Here is a 26699-nt window from a genome sequence, read left to right as displayed (position 1 = left end):
CTGTGTATTGATGTTGACCTGTCTTGTCTTCCAGATGTGCAAATTCGACGTCAGAACTCATGTGAGAGTATCTCAAGTCTGAACAGCCTGACCAGTATGTCAAGTGTTGGCAGTTTGAAGGACCAAGATGCAAAGAAGAAGAAAAAAAAGAGCTGGGTAAGAAGAAATGCTTTCTGTTTTGATGAGTTTGTTTGTGTTCACTCTATTCTCCAATGACAGTGACAAAGTAGCATGAAGTATAAAGTATGACCAATCCTTCCCTCTGTGTTGTGCTACTTTGCTGTTTTAGGTGAGTGCAGTTATTGCGTCCTTATGAAACCTCAATAAGTTTCTGTCATACAGCATGATGGGCACACTAAAACTACAACTTAATACCAAAGTTCCCTTCATCTCTGCTGATTTACTGCCTAGGCTACTGATTAGCACTCTTTCTGTGAATATTTAATCTGAATGGATGGCCGTAATTCAGTTAGACCGGCAATCAGTGTTTTTAAGTTTTCTTTTATCTTCTCCTTCATCCATATTTTATTGTGGATTTTATCCTTCAGTATAAAAATATTCAGTCAGAACCACTTAAGAATTTACTCCCATGGTGGTTGGGTGTTAGTGATTGTATATAAAGATGGACGACATAGCTCTGGTACAGAAATGAGGTCAAAATATTCCAGATGTAGGTGCTTGAATTTTGTGCAGGTTAAGGGATTTTGAAACAATGCAATCACAAATCATTCACAGATGTCAATCATGATTTCATATTCTTGATGTTGTATAAGCCTGATAAGAACTGCCTCAGTACCCGAGCGGCTTTTTTGATTTATTATTTTTGCCGGTGATCCATTACCTAACATGCAGAAGGAAACATTTATGATCAGTTCTACAGCCAACCAGTAGGAAGCAAAGATGTTTTTGCTTCAATACTGAGGAACTATAATGTCAGTCACCTATATATATATATATATATATATATATATATATATATATATATATATATATATATATATATATATATATATATATATATATATATATATATACACTTATTGTTGGAAACTAAATCTGAGAAAACAACTGATTGTACCATTGTCCTTTTTGTAACAAAAGACTGATAACTTAGAGGAATAGTTTGTTCTTTTGGCAAATTCCTCTTTTCATTTTCTAGCTGGTTGTTGTAATAACTGATAATTTTCAAACTGAAATTAAGTTGCTACCAGCCAAGGGACAGTTTAGTTTTGCATAGCCACTGGAAGCAGGGGAAAAAGCTTCCCTGGTTCTCACCAATGAGCACAAAATCCACATCTCTGAAGCTGTTTAAAAAAACGTTATGTTTCATTTCTCAATTCATGCAGGTTGTTGATTGCGGTAAAATAACAAACATTCCTGTATGTTTAGCATGTGGCAAATTCACAACCCTAATATACCTTCTTTTTAATCCTCTGAGCAATAAATACAGTCATCCACTGAATATTAGTTCAAATGTCTGTCTGTCTTTCCCTCGCTCTTCCTCATACCCCCCCCTGTTTTTCTGTAGCTGAGGAGCTCCTTCAACAAGGCATTCAGCATTAAGAAAGGCTCCAAAACCTATTCAGACATTGAGGAAATTGCCACCCCAGACTCCTCAGCTCCAAATTCCCCAAAGATGCCTCACGAGGGGGGCGAAGGAGAAGAGAATCAGTCTTTATCCCTCAAAACATCAGTGTCTACCACCTCCTCTGTGTGAGTACTTTACCCAAGCCCTCAGCTGAACAGTAAGAAAGCCAACTTAATCCTCGTGATCATCTGGCCCTGATTTGTACTTCATGTCCCCTCCAGCATCATGGAGACCACAGAGGATGGGGACAATGAGGAAACATCAGTGTCAGATCTACGGTCAGAACTCTGGGTGAAAGAGAGGGAACTCACTGACATCCGACTGGAGGCCTTAAACTCTGCGCATCAGCTGGAGCAGCTGAGAGAAGCCATGAACAACATGCAGGTTTGTTTTGCCTTTGTGTCATTAAGCTGTATATTTTAAGGATAAGCAGAAGTGCTATTGCATTAGGAGGTCTGTGTAACTAAAGGCTTTATTGAACTACATCCTCAGTCAACAGTGGAGAATTTGAAGGCAGAAAATGACCACTTGAAAACAGGAAGTCAGCTCCATCTCCCCGGCTCTGGTCCCACGTCCTCCACCTCCCAGCCTTCAGGCTTGGCCTCACTTTTGGGGCCTTCACTGAGGCAGCCGATGAGCATGTCCCTCACCAAGTCCTTCAGCCTCAGCCTAAATGACTGTAAAGATCCAGGTCAGAGAGGAATAGAGCCTTCTCCAACATTTGATAAGTGTGAAAAAGTTAGTCGTCATTCACTCTTTGTTTCCCCCTCCATTTCAGACTTATCTCCAATTGAGACATTAAATGTATCTTCCCATCGAGATGAGCTGTGTGCGCGAGTACTGGTTCGCATCAGCGATCAAGCAGAGGTAAACACTGCAACTGCATATGCATAAGACAGTGGCCTAAATTGAACCTCTTGTTAAGTGTGCACTGTTTCCCCTGTGTGTCTGTGTAGGACACTAAACAGCAGCAGGAGTATTATTTGGGTTCAGTTCCAGTGAATGCACGGACTGACTGGGCTTGTCTCGATTCTCTTATAGCGAAGACCTTTAAAGTAAGTCAAGAATCATCCTCATGTGATTTGACGGGTCAAGCTTCACATATTTTATCCTTGGTAAATTCTGTTTTCTCCTTTTTTCAGGACTACCTAACTCAAGTAGACCCGACAGCCAGCTTGGGACTGTCCTGTGAGTCTCTGCACACGTATCAGCTGACCCAGGGAGGGCTGAGGGTCATAGGAGGCGACAAACCTCAGGCTTCGCCTTATCGATGTCTCAGCAGTGGTTCCGATAGAATACTAGTCACTTTGAAAGGTTAGTAAGTGTCCCCACCTGATAATAGAAGTAACATCTATATTCTTGCTTAAAACTATCTAAATAAAAGATGGCATTTGATTTGTAAATGGAAGAAGCATTTTGATTTGGTTTACATATTTTCTAAATCTACTTTTTATAAAATCTACTGAAATCTGTCTAATCCTGAAGAGTCATATGTTTAAAAGAATTGCATATGAATCAAATCAAAATTATAAAGGACAAAATGGTTGCAAGGTAATGTGTAATCTGCAAAAAAAAAAAAAAAAAGCATGATAACGTAACTATTATTTATGGTTTCTGCAATAATTCATTCATTCATCTTCTACCACTTATCTGTTATTGTGTGGTGTACACCCTGGACAGGTACAGAGACCAACAAACACTCACACTCACATCTAAACACAATTTAAAGTCCCCGGTTAACCTAAACATGATGTCTTTGGATAACCACCAACTCCACACAGAAAGGCCCCAGGACGGGGAACCAGCCCATGACCTTCTTGTTGCAGGGCAACAGTGCTAAGCACTATGCTGCCGTGATGCCCCTTCTGCAATAATAAAAAATCATTTTGCTTCTACTTCCCATGCCTCTCTCTAGGCCTCAGAGAAAAATGTGTTGACTCCCTGGTGTTTGAGACTCTGATTCCTAAGCCCATGATGTTGCACTACATCAGTCTGCTCCTGAAGCACAGGCGCCTGGTTCTGTCTGGCCCCAGCGGGACAGGCAAGACCCACCTAGCTCAGCGTCTGGCTCAGTACCTCCTGCAACGGAGCGGGATCGATTCGCCTGAGGCCGACCATGAGTCCTGTCTGCTGGGTCGCAGCGCTGCTGTCACTTTCAACATGCACCGGCAGTCACAGAAGGTGATTCTTCACTCAGGACTTTTCAGAGACAACTTTGAATATTTGCTTATACTTTTCGGAAATGTAACATTCACCTTTTATGTTCGCCACAGGATTTGCAGTTATATCTGTCCAACATGGCGCATCAGATTGACAGAGATAGCGGAGGAGAGCTGCCATTGGTCGTTATCATCGATGACATTAGTGACCCGGCAGCCATCACTGAGCTTGTTAACGGAGCACTTACCTGCAAATATCACAAATGGTGAGTCAGTTTGAATTGTTACAGTATTTCACTGAGGAGTTAAAATAATACTTTGTTAATGAAAGTGCATCATTTCTGCTCTTAATGTTTCAGTCCATACATTATTGGAACAACTAATCAGCCAGTGAAGATGACGTCTAACCACGGACTGCACCTCAGCTTCAGGTGGGCACAAAGCAACAAAATGTGTCAATGTACCTGGGAAACACAATCAGACAGGAAATGGTTGCATTTCTTGTATTCTGGCACAGGATGGTGATGTTCTCCAACAATGTGGAACCAGCAAATGGGTTCCTGGTGAGGTACCTGCATCGTAAAGCAGTTGAGGCCTACCAGGAGGAGGAGCAAGATTCAACATGTCACCAAGCTCTCCTCTGCGTGCTTGACTGGGTTCCTCAGCTCTGGTACCACCTCCATACGTTTCTGGAAAAACACAGCACTTCAGACTTCCTCATAGGTGAGAATCATTATGCACAGGGCCAGTTAAGTTAGAAAACAGGAAACAGGAGGGGCAGTCAAAAAAAGAAGTTAAGAGCTATTTCTGCCTCCCTCAGGTCCCTGCTTCTTCCTGTCATGCCCAGTGTCAGTGGCAGAATTCAGGCAGTGGTTCATTGACCTGTGGAACCACTCCATCATACCGTATCTCCAAGAGGGAGCCAAAGATGGCATCAAGGTGAACACAGAAAGAGATCCTGCGGAGTGCAACATTAAGTCGACTCCACATGTTGTTTTTAAATATGGTTTGTTCTGTCCCTCAGGTCCATGGGCACAAGGCAGTATGGGAGGATCCAGTGGAGTGGGTGAGAGGCACCCTCCCCTGGCCCAATGCACAGCAAGACCAGTCCAGACTCTTTCACCTACCTCCCCCTAGCATAGGTGCACCCAGTGAGGAGAAGAAGACCCCCAAAGATACACCTCCCCCCAGCACACTGGAGTCAGACCCACTGGTGAGGTTCTCAAGATGGGGGACGAGTTGAGGACAAATGTCTGTTTAGTACATAAGAGAAAATGAATTGAGACTTACGATTATGAACCCTAAACAATCATACTGTGTTCTTCTGGCCTAAAAGATGGCTACATAGATATGCAAAAGTTAAATGAAAGGAGAACAACACTACTGCATGTCTGGGGAAAATATGGGGAAGAGGGAAGTGAGTTGTATAGAAATAGCTTCTGTTAACTATAGACTTCAGAAGAGGAAATTATGCATTCAAGTGTATGAGAAAAGCAGCTGCACATTCTGCAGCACTCTTATATCATATATGGCCGCACAGAGGATGAGAGACTACACCCAAATGCAAACAGTGGGTATGAGGAAAACGTAAACCGAAAGCTGACTTTCACAGTGACCTATATATGACCCTGCTGCGCTGTAACATCTCAGGGCAGAACAGTTTCAAACAAGTTTTTTTAATCTGCCACTTCGCTGATGATATTTGTTCAGATTTTCTCACTACAGTCTTATGGTTCATGTTAGAGTTCCAGTAATACTTAATTAGCGGCATGTAAGCGATTCAAATGGCCTCCTTTATCAAGCAGAAATGCCAGAGGTTGGCCCAATGTTTGGACAATACAAATAAGAACATGTCTTTTTAGGTTCTGGAAAATAATGGCTGACATTTCGCAAAGCATAGAATGATCTCTTTAGCTGCCATGTTGAGAGAACATTAGTGAGAGGCATTTCAAGTATTTCATCCATACCAGGTGGCATCTAATGGAGAAAACTAAGCATGTCTGTTAATCGACAGTTTGTCTTTCTGTCTTGTCCAGATGGCCATGCTGCTGAAGCTCCAGGAGTCGGCAAACTATATAGAGTCTCCAGAGCGGGACAGCAGTCTGGATCCCTCTCTGCAGGCTACACTCTGAGGATAACATGTGACTTTCAGTCAAGCTATAGAACTACATACTCTTGATGGCTGACGCAGCGAGTGCAGTCCCAATGAGACATTAAAGACTCGATAATGAACTTTACTGTGTGCTCAGTGAGCAGTTACAAAGCTAAATTTAAAGGCTCTAGAGAGAGAGAGATTATGGACGAAGGGTTTGTTCTGCCCCGCGATCACAACATTGAAAGGACAATTTAACTGCTTTCATAGAAAGCTGTGATGATCATGTCAAAGAAAGATATTGATTTGTCTTTTCTCTGCCCCCCAGTGTGTCCCTGATTGGTTGTTGTTGAATCTGCAAGTGCATGGTAATCTGAATATTATGATGCAAAATATTACCTATAATCCTACTGATCAAGATCCATCTGTTCCCTTTGTTTTGTGTGTGTTGGACTGCAACAACTTTCACGACAAACAACTACTGGTGCTTATTGGTTTTCTGAAGACACACGCTTCCTTTGAGAGAATGAAATTCACCTCAGAAGTAAAAGAGTCTGATTTTCCGAAAAGTTGGACCATCGATCGACAACAGTCAAAAAAAAAAAAAAAAAAAAAAAGCACTTTATTTTCTACATGTGGTAATATTATGAGAGGTGGCTGTGACAGTGCATCAAACAGGGAATATCAGTTAGGCCAAATCATCAGCAGTTAATCAGAAATTCCTCTAGATGGCAGCACCTGGTATCGCCTGCCTCCTGGTGTGCTTTTACTCTTGTCAAAGGTGCTCAGTAGAATATAAAACACACTCAATAACACAACTACAGAAATGGCCTTGAATTTTATTTATTTAATTTTTTTTTTTTTCCTCTCGTTATTGGTCCAGCCATTGAGTCATTCACGGATGGATTCATCCGGCCTCTGAAGCTGTAGGAGTGATGTGCACAGATGAATGATGAACAGCGAAATGAATCAGTTTCAGGTTCAGTCTGAGCAGAAAAAAAAATCTCATTAGTTGACTCAGTAGCCATTAGTTTAATTCAGTAAGTGATTTTAACCACAGACACTGACCTGATCCTCAGCATCACTGTATTCTAAATACACACAGAAAAATCCAAAACTGCGTGTCTATGTGTAGTCTGCCAAAACAGCCTACCATTTCTGGCTATGCTTGCTCTATCCTGTATTTAGATATCATTTTGAAAAGAAAAAAAAAACAGACTTCTCTTGTTATAGCTGAAGATACAGCTTTTAAAATCTTGATTTTGTAGGTTTTTTATACTGAGTCATCTTCACTGAGCATCTACATACAGTAACAATCACCTGCACACACACTTTTACCAAGCATGCCGTTATCAGCAATAACAGACAGCCTAGAGTCACACTTCTGTCATCACTCACTGATCTCATTGATAACTGCAGAACAGCTGCCATTAGGTGATAAGAATATATGGGTACAACCCCTTCCTCAGTGCATTTGCTTTTTATATCTTTGATCTTTCTCAATCTGCAGACACGAGGTTCCTTTTCACAGTGTTTTCAGAGGAGGAATAAGGGCTTCTGGTAAGAATGGCTGACTCTCTTTTAAGTGGCTTGCTCATTTCTCTCCTTAATTCATTTGCACACAATGTAAATGTTGGAAAGTTTCACAGCACGTATTGCTCACATCTTGACTGTTTTTGTGATGATGAGAAACATCAAAAAAAAAAAAAAAAGGAGCAAGCCGTGGGTAGAAAAGATAGACATAAACCTCTCCATTCTGTGCTCCTTAACCCCAAAGTACCTCAGACTGCCATATTCTGCCCAGATGTTTCTATACTTTCCCAGCAGCCGCGTGCTGCTGGAGAGTAAAGACATGATGCCTAAGTCAATCTGTGCCTGAAACCCAATTTGGCCTAAAGCTGCTATTGAGCTGCTTTAATCTACCACACGGAGGCCTCGATTCAGAGGAAACTTCCTCTCACCTACTCTGATGTCACTTTAATGTTGTCACCTCGATGCCACATTTGGACGGCGAGTGGGTTCCTGGTTTGGGCCTGTTACTGGAAGTATGTTTTAACTCTGCAGTAGATAGATGGAGAATGTGATTCACGAATGGGCTGCTTGTGTGAAACTTGACACCATTTGAAACTTCTAAGTGTGAAAGATAGAACATCTTGGAGACAGTTTCCTGTGAGTGGAACACAGTGTGAGAACAGATATTAGCCTGGAGATATAATGTTGATGCATGTATCCCTGTTGTGCGCCCAAAGTTTTGCCTCTATTGGACCTACCACACTTAAACCTTATCACGGGAGGGATTTTTAATAACTGGATATCTTTCTTCTTGTTTTTTTTTTTTTTTTGTTTGTTTGTTTTTGTTTTTTTTTTAAAGGGCAGGCATTTGATTTAGTTTAGTTTTTCTTGTCTTATGCAAATATTTGTAAAAGTTTCTTTCTCTTTTGTACATGACATCACTATTGTAAACACTGTAAATAATCACTGCATCTGCGACAACAATCACTAAAAAACAAAACATGTAGGCATGGCTCCTGTATGCAGAAAACGGGTGTTCTCAGCGGTTTTATTGTCTTCCTGCAGTAGGAAGGAGCATTTGGCTTAAAAAGGGGGGCCTAATCATGGTTGTATGGCATGTCTCTATAACTACATCCAATCCCATATGTCTAACATTGTGCACCGGACACAATAAAGTCATGCCATTCTTCACTTCGCTACCTCTCTTGGTTGCCTGCTTTCCCCGCTGGGGGGCGCTCACGGCTCTGCTGGTCTGACCATGGAGAAGCTGTCCTGGTTTTAATAGCATGTGGACCTCAGTCCAAAATAGGATTTAGCACTTTCCGCATGTCGATTTAATTAAAAATAAATGGAACATTCATATTTTTATTAACAAGGCAGGCTTTTTCCCGACTTTTTCCTCTTATGGTTCCTGACAGGGATGGGACGGAAGTTAGGTGGGGGGGGGGGGCACATCAGAGTCACGGATAGGTGGAGTTACACACAACCCCTCCATCCCTCAGCCTATATATATTACCTTAGACACCCCCGGCTCCTCCATCCAGAGTCTCCCTCTGCAGACGCGATGCCAGGAAAGCCTGCGCCCATCAAGAAGTCTCCGGCCAAGAAGGCTGAGGAGAAGGCCCCTGAGCCGGCCCCTGAGCCGGCCCCTGAGCCGGCCCCGGAGGCTGCACCCGAGCCGGAAAACGCCCCGACAGAGGCCCCTCCTGCGGATGCTCCACCTGCGGCCCCCGAGGCTGCGGCTCCGGCTGAGGCCCCCACTGAGGAGGGAAGCGCCCCAGGTGCTGTAGCATGGAGCTCACACCAGCCCAATAACCCCCAAAAGCTGCTTTGCACTGAAAGGAGTGGACACTAATTTTACTGATCTAATCTAGATTAGGATTTTAAAAAGCATGGAGCCATAAAACAGCCAGACTGCTGCTTTTACAGCCGATTTAGCTTCATTGTCATGCAGGATACTGAGGTTTGTGATGCAGCTGAACTGTATTATGATACAAACAGGAACGTGTGATGTTTTACATAAATAACTCACTTCTCTGTAATACAGTATACAGTGCTGCCTGCCAGCACTGATTTAACGCTGCATCAAACTTTTACTAAAAATGTGAACTAACTATCATAACTGGGATGACTTATTGCAGTACAGTTGTACAAGACTACCTTAGTTTTAGCTAATTTAACCTGGAAACCTTTTAGCTGGATCAGAGATGAATATCGGTTGTGCTTGTCCCTAGTTAGGTTTTTTAGTCACTGCACTTACATCAAAGGAAACACAATTAGAAATCAAACTTGTCGACTTTTTGAAACTTCCTCTAATTGTGGGTATGTGCCACAGTGCTGCACCTCAGCACACAATGCAAGTTATCAACGGCTGGTCTGTTGTTGTTCATGTGGTGTTGCCAGATTGGTTTGATGAAAATAAGCTACGCCAGAACATTCAACCCACGTGAAGTGCACTAACCTTTCATTTTCTTTGAGGAAAGCATCAAATAACAGTCCTATTGCCTTTAGTTTTCTGTTTTATTAGTAGAATTAGGCAAACTTGACACCATGGTTATCTTAATATGACATATAAAATGCTGAAATAATGTAATGTGAAACTTTTAAAGGTTTCATACAAATTCATGGATGGATGGCATTTGGTATTGATAGTGCAAAGCTCTTTGTGTGTTGGGCTGAACACAGTAAATGCAGTGTCCTGTCAGTCTCAATTGTGCTGCTTGGATTAGAGTAGGCCTGAATAATTGGAGTATATCTTAACTTTTGATCGGGGGAAAACTGCCAAAAATTGTGTGTAAGATAGCCAAAGAAATATGGGTGGACAATCTGGTGAAAACTGTCTTTCAACAGTCTGAGAAAACTTAGGTTTATGGCAGTCGCCATACTTTATTTAGAAGAACTTGACAAATAGGAGGCAAGAGAAAGAGTAGCAGGACAAAAAGCAGGGGATTTATATAATCATTTAATTACGGGACCCACCAGTGATACCTTCACCCTCAGGTGGAGCTAACAACAGTCACTCTGACATCTATTTGATTCCATTTTGCCACGCTCCACACCCTGGTGTATAAGTACATGAATGGTGGCTGCAGTAGAGCAGCTGGCGTTGTTATCGCATTCTAACCTCAACATCTAACCCCCTAACTTCATGATGCCGCTGTCGCCAAGGGAGGAGCTGATGTGACAACTCCTACTGAGGGTAAACGCACACCACAGGCAGTAAACACAAACAAGCTGTAATTCATGACCTATGACTGGGTGTGTGTTTCCCACTGTGAACTACACAGCATGTTTCTTGCTGATTGGTTTATATTTATGTTGGTGTGTCTTGCTGTAAACTTCATGATGTGTAAGACTTCATCTTGAGCCCACGAAGAGCTTGTTCTCTATGTAGATGGAGGTTTCTTACAGAGTCTCCAAAATGTGCTCAGGAATCAGGAACCCCCCCGCTCTGGTCCCTGTGAATACAGAAAGCTCTGGTCACGCTGCTCTGTCCCACTGCTTCCCTGACAGGAATATATTTTGATCAAATTACCTTGAAACTAATTTATTTCCTGCATAAGTAATGTCATAACTGAAGTCACTAATTGGGCTTCCTTAACGGCATTCCACTGTGAGCTGCTGCTGCTGCGGATGCTCCTATACACAGCAAACATAAACTACCATTACTAAACAGATAGTTGTGGTAGTTTACCACTACCAGCTACCAGAGGTGGACAGAGTACACAACTTCATTACTTTAGTAAAAGTACTTACTCCAATATGTTACTCCAATACAAGTAAAAGTAAAAGTATAAAAAAAAAAATCCCATGAAATACAGGAAAGGAAAGTAGCTGTATTGTCATTACACAATACACTGATGTGATTCTGCTACAGACATGTTTGTAGTTAAAAAATACCTCAGCCTCAGTTAAAGAGGCCCTACAAGAACTGGTCTCTGCAGGGATCGGGTCTAGTCTCTAGTCTCAGGAGGGGTTTGGTCCAGTCCAGAGGTCTCCAGCTCCGGTCCTGGAGGGACACTGTCCTGCAGGTTTTAGATGTCAGGAGTCACTCATTTGAATGAGGTGTGTTGGAGCAGGAAACATCCAGGACCGGATTTGGAGACCTCTGAGGGGTGTACTACAAAGCCAGATTAGTGCCTGAGCAAGGTATGTTGAGCCTAAAGGCTCTCTTTTCAACTGGCTATATCACCGGGGTAAATTATGCTCCAGTTGCTCAATCTCAAGTTTTAGTTTCTTGATTTCCAGCTCTTTTTTTCCAGATTTTTACTGATTATGTAGCTCTAGATGGTTTTTATAAAAGACACAAAATTTCTGCTCCAAAATGTATTAATAGGACATCAAGCAACAGAGATGAGTAAGGTAGAATTTTCGTTTATGTTGGTGTAGCGTGTGTAAGGATTATTTTAGAAAAGTAGACATATGACTGCTAGAAATGATAAAACCCGTACTCCTTGTTTTTTTTTTGTGGGCCTAGAGGTGTAGGCCACAGGCTGAGGGGAGGGTTGCACAATGTCCTCTCCTGTGACATTAATGAGCAAAAAACTTAATTATTTCTTACTTACTTGCTGCTGGGAGCTGCCAGCACCAGCGTCTGACTGAATACTCCTTTGTGTCCCCTCCATGATCTGCCACCCTTCATTGTTTGCAAGGCCCAGCTCCTTTGAGCAGCATCCGTATTCAGCTGTGAGTGATGAGGAGTTAGACCATGTTGTCAGTGATGTCCACAGAAGACATCCAAACACGGACTACAAGCTAACGTGTGTTCCAGGTAATAATACGGCCACGATGTATGATGAAGAACGAGCCGATCGTTATGGAGAAATAATCCAGGTAGGATGAGGATGATACACCGTGGCCATATTCTTACCTGGAACAAAAAAAAATAAATAAATAAAAACAATGAACGAGTAATGTTAGAGTAGTGCAAAAGTAGCGAGTAAGGAGAGCATCAATAGAAATGTAGTGGAGTAAAAAGTACAATATTTGTTCTTCAGTAGTGAAGTGAAAGTAAAAGTACCCCCAAAAATAAAACTTAAGTAAAGTACAGGTACTCACAAGCTGTTCTTAAATACAGTACTCAAGTAAATTTACTTGGTTACTGTCCACCCCTGCCAGCTACAACTAACAGCAACATTACCCTCAGCCACAAAATACACTGCAATGATTCACTCATGATTTCACTTTAAAATATCAGCAATCAAATGCCACCACGCCTCAGACCCAGCCCAGCTGAGGTGGGGACCAGAATCTTTGGTAAAGATACCAATATGCTGGCAAGCATACTGGTGATCATCTCGCTGAAGCACCAAACCAAATGAAAAAAAAAAAAAAGAAAAGAAAATTGGGATTATTAATTTGAAAATTTCAGCTTGCAGTCTCATAATCAGACACATGCTTGTTGAAGGTATTGATCTTCCTTTAAGTAACATTAACCTGCTTTTTTTTTTTCAATACTAACTGCTCCAACAGAAGCTGCCGTAGTTGAGGAGCCACCCAAGGCCCCCACACCCCCGCCCCCTGCAGGTAACACCTTTGCTATTGGCTTACTTAATGGACCCTTTTGCTTTAAAAAAAATGGAGCAATGCCCTTTTACTTAAAAAAAAACATTTATTAATCATTGAAGACAATTTTGAAACATCCCTCTCGAAAAAAAAAAAAATAAATCTTACTCCGGCTTCTCAAGAGGTTACGTTTGCTGCCTGTCTTTGTCTTATCTGAAAAATCTTGAGTGGTTGGGGAAAAAACAAATGTGCAAATGTTGCGCTGGTTGTTATGATGGGCATTTTCCATTATTTTCAAAATGATGAATCAATCAATTTACAGGTAACGTTGCGGCACAGCAAGTAAAAATACATATAATAGATAGTATGTGGGCCATCATTCCATTTTGTGTGTCTCTTTGTACTGTGTGACTAACATCAGCCAGTATTTAATCTGCTGTGTATCAACCCTCCTCAGTCCCCACCAGTGCTCCACTGGATGTGTCTGTAGAAGATGTAAACGAGTCCTGTCTCTCCATTAAATGGAAGACACCGGAGACCATTGGAGACTCCGGCCTGGATGGATACACCATCGAGTACTGCAAGGATGGAAGTGAGTCTGTGTATGTGTGTGTGTGTGTGCGCGCCATACGTATGTGAGTCGGTGAGCCCTGCACCTGTCCCCAACGTGTCAGAGGCCAGATAGACTCATAGCTGGGTCCAGGCCGTATACGGCAGGCAGCATTTCACTGGCTGTCACTGTATCTCCTCACACCACTTTTAGAAGCACTCGTACGCTCAGATGACAGTGTACCTTCTGAGATTTCCTCATGTTGGCCAAAGGGGACTTCTTATGGGCAGGTTGTTTGTAAACTTGTGTCGACAGGTGATAAACCACTTAACATGCCCCATTAAGGGATGCTTTATGCTTTAATAAAACTTTACAGGATTTGGAGGGAAATTAATAAAAAAGCTGAGATATATGTATATTAGTTTTCATGCGCAACAGAAATCAACAACGGCATTAAAAGCTAATAACACCAACCACTGGTTTCCCTGCAGCAACAGACTGGGTTGTTTGTAACGAGGAGCTGACCCAAGCCAACCGGTATTGCATCAAGAATCTTACAACTGGTGACGTGCTGCACGTTCGCGTGGTGGCCGTAAACCCCGGAGGCCGCAGTGAACCTGGGACACTGGCTGCGCCTGTGCCGATCCGTGAAATTGCCGGTGAGTGGCAGCCAATTTGACTTCTCAAAGTGGGCAACACAGCAGCATCTGCTTAAAAGGGAACTTTGCTCCACGTAGAGACAAATTGATCAACCCCTAAACGGCACTTGTTCCCTCAGAAGCTGACACTTTAAACCAACATCTAAGATTGTATGTCTCCAGCCTCTCTATCAGGAGCTTTCTGATAGTTGTAACTTATGGCCTATCCTTAAAATACTCATGTTGCAACCCGGCAGGCAAGAGGCGGTGTTACCCACCAGGACTGCGCAGATGTGTGAACATAAATCTCACAGTCGCTGACATGTGCTTTCAGTAGCTGTAAATCATGTTTTCACTGGAGTGTACACAACATTTCAGCAGTTACACCACCTTTGGCATCACAAATGAGGTCAAACATACAAATTTACACAGATTAAAAAAAGATACGAAGAATGAAAAATAAAAAAAAAATCCCTTTAGCACTTATCAAAATCAACAACGAAAGCAAAAATCTGCATAAATCTAACACAGACACAAAATCAAATAAATACAGAAGCATTTTGGGCAAACAGCAAGAGCACAATGAGAGAAAATAAATTTATTTAAGGCCTGAATGGAAATTGAACATTACTGACAGTTCAAATAGTTAACTGCACAACAGATTCCACTTAATGATATCTGTTCATAGCGTTTATATGTTCATATCATGTATCTAAGTCTTCTGTCAGTAATCGCTAATGACTTCTCCAACTGCCTGCCAACTGAAGTTTAGTGCTAATTAGCGAATGTTAGCATGCCGAGCTAAGATGGTTCACATGTTAAGCATAATACCTTCTGAACATCAGCGTATTAGCACTGATACTGCATGCATGCAAACATTAGCATTTAGCTTCGAGCTGTGTCAATGTATTGCCTAAAAAGAAAGACAAATGTATTTGCATGTTAATGTGTAGAAATATTTGCTCCTTCTTTTAAATTGGTTTGCATTAAAAAGCAAGACATCTCTCTAATGCTGCCAAAAATAAAGACTTCACATGGCCCTAAAATACACACCCACAGAGACATTTTACTGAAGTCTTGCTGTCTGCCTTTGGGTTTTATTGTTGGTTAAAACCAAAGTTGGTTTCGTGATTGCTGTTGTGAATTTCCACCGGCAGTCACACTGAGTCACACAGCCACATGTAGACTGAGACTGACATAGCCCGGTTATCCACTTTCAGAAGTACAGCTTTGTGTGTCTGAGCATATTTCCTGGTGTGGGTTCAAACTGCTGCGAACAAACAGGAAACTTAAGTGGAGAAATGCGGTCATGCAACCAGAGCTGCTGGTCAACTGAGGTGAGCGAAACCTGAGCCTAATTGATGGATTGTGGGTGGCTTGCCGGGGGGTAAATTCAGCTGTGTGTCAGTCACACACTGTTCAGCCCAGACATCCAGCCTCTGGTGAAGACACACTGTCCTACATATGCAGAAAGCCCCCAATAAAGACACTTTATCCAGAGACAAAGACAGATTAGAAATAGTTTGCAGGAGGGCTTGCTGGGTGCTGGATGCTGTAATGCCTGCAGTACTTCTGGGCATTGCTGGGAAGTGTGCTCATTAGTGGGGATTAGTGTTTGAGCCGAATCTGGAGGCGGACCCCCATCTTCGTGTGGAATGGTGGTTCCGGGAGCCGTATCCCCAACTGTGCATTGGTGTTAAGGTGACAAATGTCAGGACAGTGTGGATGGGATATTTCTGGGCAAGAAACAAATGGAGATACACTAAAAAAAGAGTTGTGACAGTATGATAGGTAAAAAAAAAAAAAGAAAAGAACAAAAGATGGGCAGTAAGATGGACTGGATGAAGAGGAAAGAAGGCTCCAGGAAGTGTGTGGGGGGGAAGCAGCTTGGTGGTTTTATGTGTCCTGTAAGCTCAGAGAGCTTTTCAGACATTTGCTGCTTATGCAGAAACATGCAAGGGATGCTGTTGCTGATACTTAGCACCCAGCCCAAGCTAAACAATTCAGCATGCCTGGACTCATAAAGTCCATTTCATGATTCAGTTTCATCCATATGATTTCAGCTGTTTTACCCAAAGCACACCAGAAGTCAGCATCATATATTTGGGTGTGGACAGTTTTCAGACTCTATGTGACTGTCTCTAAGTGTGATGTCGGGCCGCTTCAGCAAGATGTAAAAGTGACGACATCTTCCTGCTGCATCTTTGTCCATGACATGAGGTAGCACGTGGTGGGACTCTCATCCTATTTTAGGAACTGCTGAACGAGGGCTCTTCTGCTTTTCGTCCTCTCTGCCTAGATACTGTAGTTTCCCTCGCACACACCGACATGGAAAAAGTTTGTCCAGATAGATTTCATGTGTGTTTTAAATTAGGACAAATCATAATGATCAAAGAAACTAGGCCATGGGCTCAGACTGACAATTAACATCCACACAGATGTGCCATGTGTGTTGTTGTTTTGCCACTGAATAATAATGTTGAGTTTATCTCAGAAATGAAAAATAGTCTAATCAGATAAATCACAAGTTGGTTGTTATTTCCTTATTTTGTTTTAGAAGTGTCAAAAAAGCTCTCTGTAAAATATAATAACTGAGCAGTCACTACTAATTCTATTTAATCTTAAAAACAAGGAACTAAATATTATTTAGATTATTGATGTGATGATGTATAAAATTTACAACAAATATCCAAAACTGATACATATGAGCTCAAAAATTTTAAATATTGAACTGAAAATCTGATATCATCAATGTGGCTGGTAGAATGATAAAATGTATTTTATATTAGTCATAATGGGGGTTTTTTTTAGCTTCAGAGATGAAGATTTTGCTGTGACAGGCCTGGTTTGTTTTTTTTTTTCACCTACATAACCGAAATGGGATGTTGACTTGACCGAAACCTGCAGTCTAAACTTGATAGCTAAGTAGATGAGTGATTGATACAGCAACAGCAACCGTCCAGTTAAATAAAACAGAGAACATGTGTTGGACAGGACAAAGACGAACATGGTTGACTTGACTCATTTGTTTTCAGACCGCCCAAAGATCCGCATGCCCCGGAATCTCAGATCCTGCTACGTCAAGCAGGTTGGAGAGCAGATCAACCTGGTCATCCCCTTCCTCGTAAGGCGACACGGACACCTGTTATACTAAATAATCCAGAAGTAGTCTATACACTTGGCAGTAAAAGCTTTACAATCATTACACTTCATCTTACTTTTTTCTTGTTTTTCACCTCTCTCTTTAGGGAAAACCCAAACCTGTCGTGTCCTGGCTCAAGGATGGTCAGCCTCTGGATGTCAAGCGGGTCAACATCAGGAACAGTGACAAGGACAGCATCTTGTTTATCCGCACATCACAGAGGGAGGACTCTGGTGTTTACGAGATGACTGTTAAAGTGGACAGCTTTGAAGACAAAGCCTTCATCACTCTTCAGATTGTAGGTGAGTTCCAAGTACAGAGACAGGTGTGTGTGCAACATGTGTAAAATCTGACTTATTTAAAAGATCTCTGATAAATCTGCTCAGCTTTCTGTGCAGACTTGTGACTTCCTTCCACACAAATTCAAATCATTGGCCAACATATACCACACCTCGAACAATTATGCCCTTTGACCCCGTGTTTGAGCTTGCTGTCAGCTGAGGCTGTTAAATGTGTGGCCGCACATTAGAGGCATTGCCATGCAAATACACAAGTCTTGTTTTTCATCTAACCTGGATGGGAGCAGATGCCTCTCCTGCTTTGAGGGACTCTCTGATTATAATTGGATTCTTTGAAGTCAAAGCTGACAGTAATGTGTCTCCTCAGAGCTGCCTGGTCCTCCTGTCAGTATGAAGCTGGTGGACGCGTGGGGTTTCAACGCCGCTCTGGAATGGATTCCTCCCAAGGACAACGGCAACACAGATATCACCGGATACACTGTTCAGAAAGCCGACAGAAAGACCGGGGTAATGCAGATGTGCGCGTGGAAATGAGAGTAGAAAGGGCATCTCATATAAACCCATATCAATACGAGGACTCAAGATGGAAAAAAAGAGGCCAAAGACATGTGGGGGTTATGGATTAAGAAAAGAAAAGGAGTCAGTGTACGAGGTGGAAAGAAAAACACTGAACTAGCTATAAAAATGACAATCTAAAGATTGGTAGATGTTTTCCCGTGTGGGCTGTACTAAACATGCCATCTGCTGCATCTCCACCTGCAGGAATGGTTCACAGTGCTGGAGCACTACCATCGGCTCACCGCGACCGTCTCCGACCTCATCATGGGAAACTCGTATGCCTTCAGGGTCTTCTCTGAGAACCAAGTGGGCATGAGTGAGAAAAGCGCTGTCACCAAGGAGGTGGCCACCATTCAGAAGACAGGTGACTTTCTTCATACGTACAGGACTTGAATTCTTCCAGGGTCAGTTTGTTTGTGTGAACAGCAGATTTATCCCAGCACTGCAGTACAAGTGGGTAATTTACACTTTAATGAGCTGTAATAAGTCTGTGGGAGTCGTGTGGGTGAGCACACCGTGCCTGTGTTCACACACAGGCACTGTGTAACGAGAAGACCTGAATAGTGGAAATGGTTTTGGCAGCACTTTAATCATAAGTGGATGGCGAGTGATCGGCTGCAACCAAAATAGATTTTAAGAGGCTCCGACAACACTAAGACAGCTGTGAGGGCAAATGTTGCTCTTGTGTGTGTTTGTGTGTGTGTGCGTGTGCCTGTGTGTCTGTCAGTTGATTGCCTGCCGCTCTGTCAGAATTGTCATTACGTGGTCTAGGTCAATTCATTAAGCCTCTGTGCTTCGTGTTTGAATGCCAGTGTCCTTCCTTCCTTATAATTTGATGATTTCTTGTAATTAGGTATCATCAATGAATTGATTAGACAAATCTGTCAAGCTGGAGCATGACAGAACATTCAATTAATTATATTCAATTTGCCATTTTTACAGTGATGTCAGCCTTATTGGCCCCATCTACAGAAGGCCAACCCAAAGCCAATGGAAAATTGACAATTTCCCATCAAATTATAAACAGAATGTTGATGTTGGATCTGCTGCATATTAATGTTGCAAGTTTTATTGCTTGCCAAGCTGTCAAAAGGTAATCAGAACGAGGAAATATGAACCGTATCACCTTTACTTAATCCTCTTATTCTTTGTTCAGCAAAACTACACAACTGTGAAGTTGAAATGTGACACTCCAGACGAAAGCTAACAGCATTTTCAATATAAACAAGAGCAGAGCACACTTAAATGAAAAACACTTTGTGTCACTTAATATTTCAAAAAGCATCTAGGTATTCAAACCCTTTTGAAAATGTTACAAGCAACATCTAGATTAACTTGGCTTCATGTGTTCGCAGGGATCGTCTACAAGCCTCCTGAGTACCCAGAGCATGATTTCAGCGAGGCCCCAAAGTTCACCACACCCCTCAATGACCGTGCTGCCACTGTGGGATACACCACCAAGCTTCTGTGCTCTGTTCGTGGAAGTCCCAAGGTCAGAGACACACTCACCCTGTGCCGTTTGAATAGAGGCCTGATGCTGTTTCAGACTGGGTGCAATAAATTAATTGAGCTTTGAATACATGTATGATGTAATGCACAGTGAAGACCAAATGTATAGTGTAGAAAAATAATTAGCAGATTATGCCGTTATGAAAATAGCAATTGATTGAATCCTTAATTTGCCATCCACTCTATATCGGGTATATTCTATCAGTATATCTTGTCCAGGATCACTTTGGTGTTCCTGTTATGTGTCATCGATAGCTAATGCCAGCTGCTGAGTGGTTACTATTTTTACACCTGATTGGATGTTTGGCACACAGGCTCACAGTAAAGAGAGCCAAGGGGAACATCTGTTGATTATATGGAGGAATGAAAAACATATCCTGTTTAAGTTTAGCTAATGATCTCGTTTTATGAAGTTCTGTTTTCCCAATTCCAAATCCATTATTCTGCTCTTAAACCATTTGTCTGAACTGTAGATAGGCTGTGACATGTATTAATATCTGGGCTATAAAAAAAAAAAAACCCTCCATATAAACAGGGCAGGGTTTGTGTCTGTAAGTTTCTGTGGAACTTCAGTTTTTCTCTCAGTGTTCTCGGCAGTCACCGTTCTGGTTAAACATATGACGTAGAGAGCTTTGGTCGCTGGTCATGATGGACATGCATTTGATTATGTGTCCTTGCTGTCCTTGGCCTGTCACCGAGGACCACAGTGATTAGACAGTCTGGATTGTAGTTCAGACAAACCCAACAGAACAGAAACCGCTGTTGGCTTGGACCATACTCAACATGTCTGAGGTCAAGGAAAGGCTGATGAGCAATGGATGGGGCTGGGCTCACCGGTGGTTTGTTGAAAAACAGCTTTGAAGAACCAGAAAATTATACCAGTCATATTTATATTGCATGAGTCTATGCTTTACAGATTTGTTGAAAACTTGTGGCTGACACAAGATGAGCTTTAGCGGATGTCTGTGTTTAAGAACACAGACTAAGCTGTTGATTTGAACTCTGGGCCTGAAATGAAGAGCTATATCTTCACCAAGTCCAAATGAATCCTGCTGACTTTCTCTCTGTGTTTCCTCTATGATTTACCTGGTTTGGATTCTGCAGTTGGACCAAATGTGTCATAAAAGTTGTGTGAAAGCATATCCACACGGAGTCTGTAGGGGTTCATAGAAAGAGAGTTGTTTGATACAGAAGAACCTTTGGACCTAATCCGTGTTTGACTCCACTCCATGTAAAACTGCTGCCATAGATTCAACTTTAAGCTACATAATTACAAAAATCAAATTTCACTTTCTTGTTCTAAACTCATGCTCAGACACGCTCACCCATTCACTCACTCTCACTTACACACTTTGTCTCTTTATAACTGCTCAGCATCAGATTATTTCGCGCCTATGTGGCCTGTGAGTGTGACACGGCATGTTAACTGAGCTACCTTCTCCTCCCTGGCTCAGACCAGAGCCCAATGACAACAGCTGAGGAAGTCAAGCAGAGAGGCATTTAGCATGCTAAGTTCAGCTTCGTCTGATAAAGAGCTGCCACATGAAGAGGCAGAGAGCACATTGGGAAAGACAAAGAGGAGACAGCGATAAGAGATACAGCTTACTGTCCTCTCGTGGCTGTGTGAAACACAAGGGACTATTTTTGCCACCCGCCCAGACTGCAGCTCTGTTATCAGTGTGACTGATTATCCCTGCAGCATCCTCACAAGTGGACATGCAAACACAAAAATACGATGACAGAGAAAGATAAATAATCACAGCAGAAACAAGAGGGAGGATTAACTTTGTCTTTGTGTAGCTTCTTATGTCTATTTAAATTCAAACTGTTTACTACTAATGAACTAGGCCTAGAAATGAATATCCCATTGTCAATAGATGATTCTCTTTAACTTTAAAATACAATCAGTATGAACTAAACTGAGCTGAAGTACAATTTGGAAATAAAAGGGTGGGGAGATCATCCTCTGGTTTATATTAATATATGTGCAAAATGTACGAGTGGCATTTTATAGTTGTTAGACATCAAAATCTTCCCTTCTCACCCTTACTAACTTTTTTAAATCATCAAGTATCCACAGACTGATTGCATCTGGCGTACCAATCCAAAGTGTGATCTCACAAGCAGAATTAACATGTGTTTGTGGTGTTGGTTTGCAACAGCTTCATCAGCATCAATGGCAGAAGCAGCAGCATATCCTCTGCTGCCAAAGGCTCAATTATACTGTGCTTGGCCAAGAGACGTCGATGAAAACATGCTCATATTCCTTTTTTAGGTTAATATGGATGTTCATTTTGTTTTATTTGAAAGTTAAATCTTTCCCCAATGTTATCATCTTGATCCTCCTTGTTCTTGGCTATTTAAGCCATTTCATTGAAGCCTCATTAATTCACATTTATTTGTGTTTTTGCATAAATTAATTTAACTCATAATAATCTGTGTTCACAGGCATTACCTCAAATCAGACTAATGAACAGTAACCCTAACCCACCACTTTATCTTCTAATGTGTCTAATGTGTCACTTTCCTGATGCCTTAAAAAAGAAACATCTATTTTCAAAACTTGTCATAAGCAGAGCTATATTTGTTTTAGACATGAAAGAAGGAAGAGTTAAAGACACAGCTCAGAGATGCGTCAGCTGAGTGTAATTCAATGACCAGAATCACCTTGCAAGAAGCTGGAAATCTGTGCAGAGAGTGTCACTGAATCCCGGAGCAGTACATATCTGGGGTCAGGAAAAGGTTTATGTTCATAAAGTTTTTGACCAAGTGTCACACAGACTGTGTACTGTCCCTGGCAGGCTCAAGTTTACAACTACTGTCCATTGTAAACTAAATGTTGAGTCTACTTTGGTGTTGTATGCGTTTTTTTATTGAAACACATATAACACATTCAAAAACACATATAAAACTGTCAACCATAAATTACCATGCATGTCTGTAGTCTGTGCAACTCCACTCTTCTTGGTTCACATTCATTCATTTAAATGTCTAATGTAACATAGAAAAGACACTGTGGGCATGTTAAATGATAAACAGATGCTCAGATTATCTTTATTTTAAAGGATATTAACGGTTTTATTATTAGCCGCCTGTGGGTGACATTTCCTTCAATAAGTTGAAAGTATCTGCTCATAAGTCAGTCAATGTTTGTACAAGTTTCAAGGGCAGTTCACACAGGAGATGTTTAGATACTTCATTCTGGACAAAAGTTGTTGCTGTTGATGGACCAACACCACCAGTATGATGTTAAGACCAGCACGTTTAATCTTACAGTTTGAGAGGAGTCTTTGGATTTTGGACATTAAGTGACTGTCTCCTCTCCTCCTCTCAGCCAAAGATTGAATGGCTAAAAAATCAGATGGTCATCGGCGATGACCCGAAGTTTCGTCAAATCTCCAACCAGGGCATTTGCTCCCTGGAGATCCGTAAGCCCTGCAGCTTCGATGGTGGTGTGTACACTTGCAGAGCGAAAAATGCCCAGGGAGAGGCCACTGTCTCCTGCAAGCTAGAGGTCAAACGTATGTATCTAAATCACTGGTTAAGTCAGGAAGACCACTATAGAGGATTAATCCCCTGAAATGACCAAAACCGACAATGTTTGCTTGTGTTTGCATTTAATATAACTCAAAAAATAGTAAAGAGTGCAGGTGTGGGCTATATTTAGTTCTGGATTTGGACTTCTGAGTATTTTCAGTATTTTCAGCATGACTACAGCAAAATATCAAAATAGACTGTATTGACTCTGTAATCTAAATTTTGTAAATTTGACGAATCTGTATTTTTCCCGATTAATAATTCCCATTTTCCTTGTCCTATGCTTTCATAGAATAATGTGATTGTTAGTAAATAGCAGTTAAAAAAAAAAAAAAAACATCTAAAAATATAATCAGACTATAAATTTCTCTCAACAGAGGTTTTCATTGCAGAGGAGAAGGGCAAATAAACTACCATCTAACATCCAGGTAAGGAACAAACACAAAGTAATGATTGTTTGCGTGCAAGACACAGACATATTACATGTCGGAACATATTTCCTCACTATATATTGTAATATCCTGAAACGTAACCTGAAATCACAGGCTACCACCATCACTGTGACGAGAAACAGCTTATTTCACACACAAACAAAATGCATGAAACAATGATGCAGTTCACTGCGTTGGGCTGATAATGCTCATGTCCACCATAGTGCCACAAATTTCAGTGTCAGTGAGAAAGAAAAGACAAATTTCATGCTTTTACAGCTTTCATGATTCGATTTATATTATAAGGCAGCTATCATTTAAGCTTTTTAAATTCTTGATGGCTGAAGCTTTCAATGGAGCCTTTCCTAAGTGTAATGTCTACTACTGACAAGAGAAGCTCCCTTCAATTATTGTTTAAAAAAAGCGTGGGGTGCTAAACGGGGGCGGGGGTTAAACAGGATGGGAAAGGTTGTGAAAATGGGGGGAAAGGGAAAAAGAGCAAGACATTTGAGCAGTGACGAGACAGATGATTTATTGAACATGTTGGTGATGAGATGCACTGAGTAGCTGAAGACTGTAAACAAGTTAGAGAGTGACAGATAATGGTTTTACATTACTGTAAAGGACATACCATCAGTTCTTTTTGCAGCACTGTGAAACACTACCCCACGATGTACATAGAGAACATGTGAGCGAAAGGACAGTCACATTAAATGGGTTTTAGTTGGCAAGTCCCTGCTTACTTCCTCCATCCAGAGCATAAGGTGGTTCTGACTAGCGCCATGCCTGGACCTTGAATACATTAAAATGTTGATAATGATGTATTTTTATTTATTTTTTTAGGTTAAAGAAAAAAACCACAGAAGTGTTTTGTTTTGTTTTTTTTTTTTACCAAGCTGTACTCAGACTCCAACTGAAGTAAATAACAGACTTGTTGGAGACTGTTTTCAGCTGCAGGTGTGGTGTAATAACACAGCAGCAGGATAGAGTAGATGAGATCGATTCAAAAATAGAATGTCTTTATCCATGTTAATAAAAGATGTCAGGGCCACTTCGTTGTATGGGAAACAAATTAAATTTGTTTCAACTTCCATTTCCAAATGCATCTAAATATGGGCCCGCTGATGTGGAGCATCCAGGTGTTGTTCATATCTAGTTGGCATATTTACAGTTCGTACCTTCTGATCAAGAATTCACCTCAGAGTGATCCCCTGGTGATCGAATGTTACTCTCCAGCTCTCATTTGTTTCTGTCGTTGAAATATGACCAGCGCCAGAGAGACCTTTTACATTTGGCACTCAGGTGCACGCTCAGATGATTACACTCTCATTCTGGTACCTAACCTTGAAGATAGAGCTGTAGTTCCCTTACTTACTTGTTTGACGTAAGAAAATAAACAGTATGCTGTTGCTGTGCTGCATGGACATTACAGAGTTGACCTTCACTATGGTGAGGGACACGTGTGTTCACACTATACTGCAAACGGGGTCACATGCCTTCCTGAGCACCCCCCAGTGTGGATCGAGTGATCAGGCCTTAATGCATCCTGGATGTATTTGGATGCATTCACACCTGTATTTACAGCTGTCCACTTGTGATCGGATTACCAAAGGAGCAAATTCATGTCAAGTGCAAACTGCGCTCTATAGATGACGTGATGATGCTTGCAAGCCAGTGCGGGGTGTCAGCATGTGGTCCCATATGGCAAAGCCGTACATGGGAGGGCCACTCAAGGGGAAAACGAGGGACAGGGAGCGCCTTTGGGTGGGGGCTAGGGGTGATGTCAGCATGGCACTCCACAGCTTCTAAAAATGACTCCAGATGATCTGACACACAGCCAAACTCTTCACATTACCATGAGTCAACAGGCCGATGTGAAGTGCTGTGAGAAGAAGGGAGAATGGGCTAAGGGGACAAAAATCAAGACATTTAATCCTCGGTGGAAAATACGACACATGTACACTTCAAGTACATCCACAGCCTCGGACACACACATGCTCACGCAGTTTCTCCCTGAACATTGCTGGCTAAATTGATTATTAACACCTCATGACCCCATTTCACCCACTTCTGGTTTTGATTATTTTTCCACATGTGCCTTTTAAGGACAAGCAGAAGTCCAGGTATTGTGTTTAAAGGTGAGTTTGTGTGTGTGTGGCTGGAAATATGCATGTGTCTATTGGGCACCATATTGTAAACTCTTAACTTCTGTATGTCTCCTTTATCTTGCTCAGTGCTCAAGACGTGAAGCTCATGGTTGGATGTATAGCAGGTTGTAAATAATGGAGAAAGGAACAGAACATAGCAACAGCATCATATGGAGCTCTAGCAACACATCTCAATTTAATCCACTCCCTCCAGTATGCAGGGAGGATCCACACCATCCCACCCATCCCAGTGTGCCAAGTGTTGCATGTTATTTTTGTTGGTGACATGGATGTAAGGTTATATTCTCCCTTTTTCTTTTTCCTGACTATGTCCTTTTGCTGTTTGTTATGATACATACATGTACTGCTCAATAAAATACTGAAACCTTAGACATGATATTGCAACCGCTGTATGGATGTTTAATAAAAGCTGTATTTTATCGTATACCACGCAGATTTTTTTCATATATTTCATAAAATGCGACAACTTATTTTAGGCTGGCTACAAAACGTTCTGTACTAATTGGATGGCCTAAGGTTGTAATTTTTGCAATGATGCTTCATTGCAATATATTATATTGTATATTGTAATTATCTTATAATATTATATAATATTCTTTTTCGAGTTTAAATGAGTCACTCACCAAAGTGAATCAAGTTTTCTGGGTCATTTGAGTCACCGAGTCAGTTAGCCAGCAGGTCCATACCCCCCAGCTGGAGTTGAGTCGTTCTGCCGGGATTCGGCTCGCAAGGAAGGAGCAGGTGTGTGAGGCAGAGATTCATCTTTATGGCTCCAGTATATCGCGATCTGCAGCCATTTGTAGCTCAGGGGTGAGTCAACGAGTGCTTTTCCTTCGTTCACAGCTCACAGCAGGGAAGGAAACGGTGACGGTCCTCCCGGGAGAATGATGAGTTCAGTTAAAAAACATGAACTGTTGCTTTCGCCACAATTACAATGATTAGCTTGATATGTTTCTCCAAGTGCCGTCAGAATCGCAGTTACACTGTAATGATATACTGATTGGTGTCTTC

The 26699-nt window shown here is 41.6% G+C and overlaps 2 protein-coding genes across 3 annotated transcripts in view; both read left to right on the top strand.

The window, feature by feature from the left end:
• nav1a (neuron navigator 1a) overlaps positions 1-7551 on the top strand; it is a 75007-nt gene extending 67456 nt beyond the window's left edge. For both annotated transcript variants that reach the window (XM_029505702.1, XM_029505701.1), the window contains exons 18-31: positions 35-156; positions 1529-1713; positions 1810-1972; positions 2081-2279; positions 2367-2455; positions 2545-2643; positions 2731-2902; positions 3504-3769; positions 3862-4013; positions 4107-4178; positions 4265-4470; positions 4568-4686; positions 4772-4960; positions 5784-7551. In XM_029505702.1, the coding sequence (XP_029361562.1) occupies positions 35-156; positions 1529-1713; positions 1810-1972; positions 2081-2279; positions 2367-2455; positions 2545-2643; positions 2731-2902; positions 3504-3769; positions 3862-4013; positions 4107-4178; positions 4265-4470; positions 4568-4686; positions 4772-4960; positions 5784-5879 (2129 nt within the window). In that variant the 3' untranslated portion in view covers positions 5880-7551. The remainder of the gene's footprint in view (positions 1-34; positions 157-1528; positions 1714-1809; positions 1973-2080; positions 2280-2366; positions 2456-2544; positions 2644-2730; positions 2903-3503; positions 3770-3861; positions 4014-4106; positions 4179-4264; positions 4471-4567; positions 4687-4771; positions 4961-5783) is intronic.
• A 1349-nt stretch (positions 7552-8900) lies between these two features.
• mybpha (myosin binding protein Ha) lies at positions 8901-25970 on the top strand. Its single transcript, XM_029505718.1, has 13 exons — positions 8901-9132; positions 12824-12877; positions 13314-13448; positions 13898-14065; positions 17080-17168; positions 17293-17488; positions 17853-17992; positions 18248-18407; positions 19399-19535; positions 22887-23073; positions 23467-23517; positions 25627-25658; positions 25755-25970. Exons 1-11 carry the CDS (start codon positions 8916-8918, stop codon positions 23496-23498), a joined length of 1515 nt encoding a protein of 504 aa, XP_029361578.1. The 5' UTR covers positions 8901-8915; the 3' UTR covers positions 23499-23517; positions 25627-25658; positions 25755-25970.
• Positions 25971-26699: the final 729 nt, after the last annotated feature.

Source organism: Echeneis naucrates, chromosome 7 (assembly GCF_900963305.1).
Source record: "Echeneis naucrates chromosome 7, fEcheNa1.1, whole genome shotgun sequence".
Lineage (NCBI taxonomy): Eukaryota > Metazoa > Chordata > Actinopteri > Carangiformes > Echeneidae > Echeneis > Echeneis naucrates.
This window is presented reverse-complemented; position numbering and strand designations above follow the sequence as displayed.

What these genes read in the sequence shown, in the direction of transcription:
- mybpha (XM_029505718.1), top strand. Translation starts at nt 8,916, where the DNA reads ATGCCAGGAAAGCCTGCGCCCATCAAGAAGTCTCCGGCCAAGAAGGCT. An exon ending in ACCTGGTCATCCCCTTCCTC is followed by an intron (nt 17,169 to 17,292) that starts GTAAGGCGACAC and finishes CTCTCTCTTTAG; the next exon opens with GGAAAACCCAAACCTGTCGT. An exon ending in CATCACTCTTCAGATTGTAG is followed by an intron (nt 17,489 to 17,852) that starts GTGAGTTCCAAG and finishes GTGTCTCCTCAG; the next exon opens with AGCTGCCTGGTCCTCCTGTC.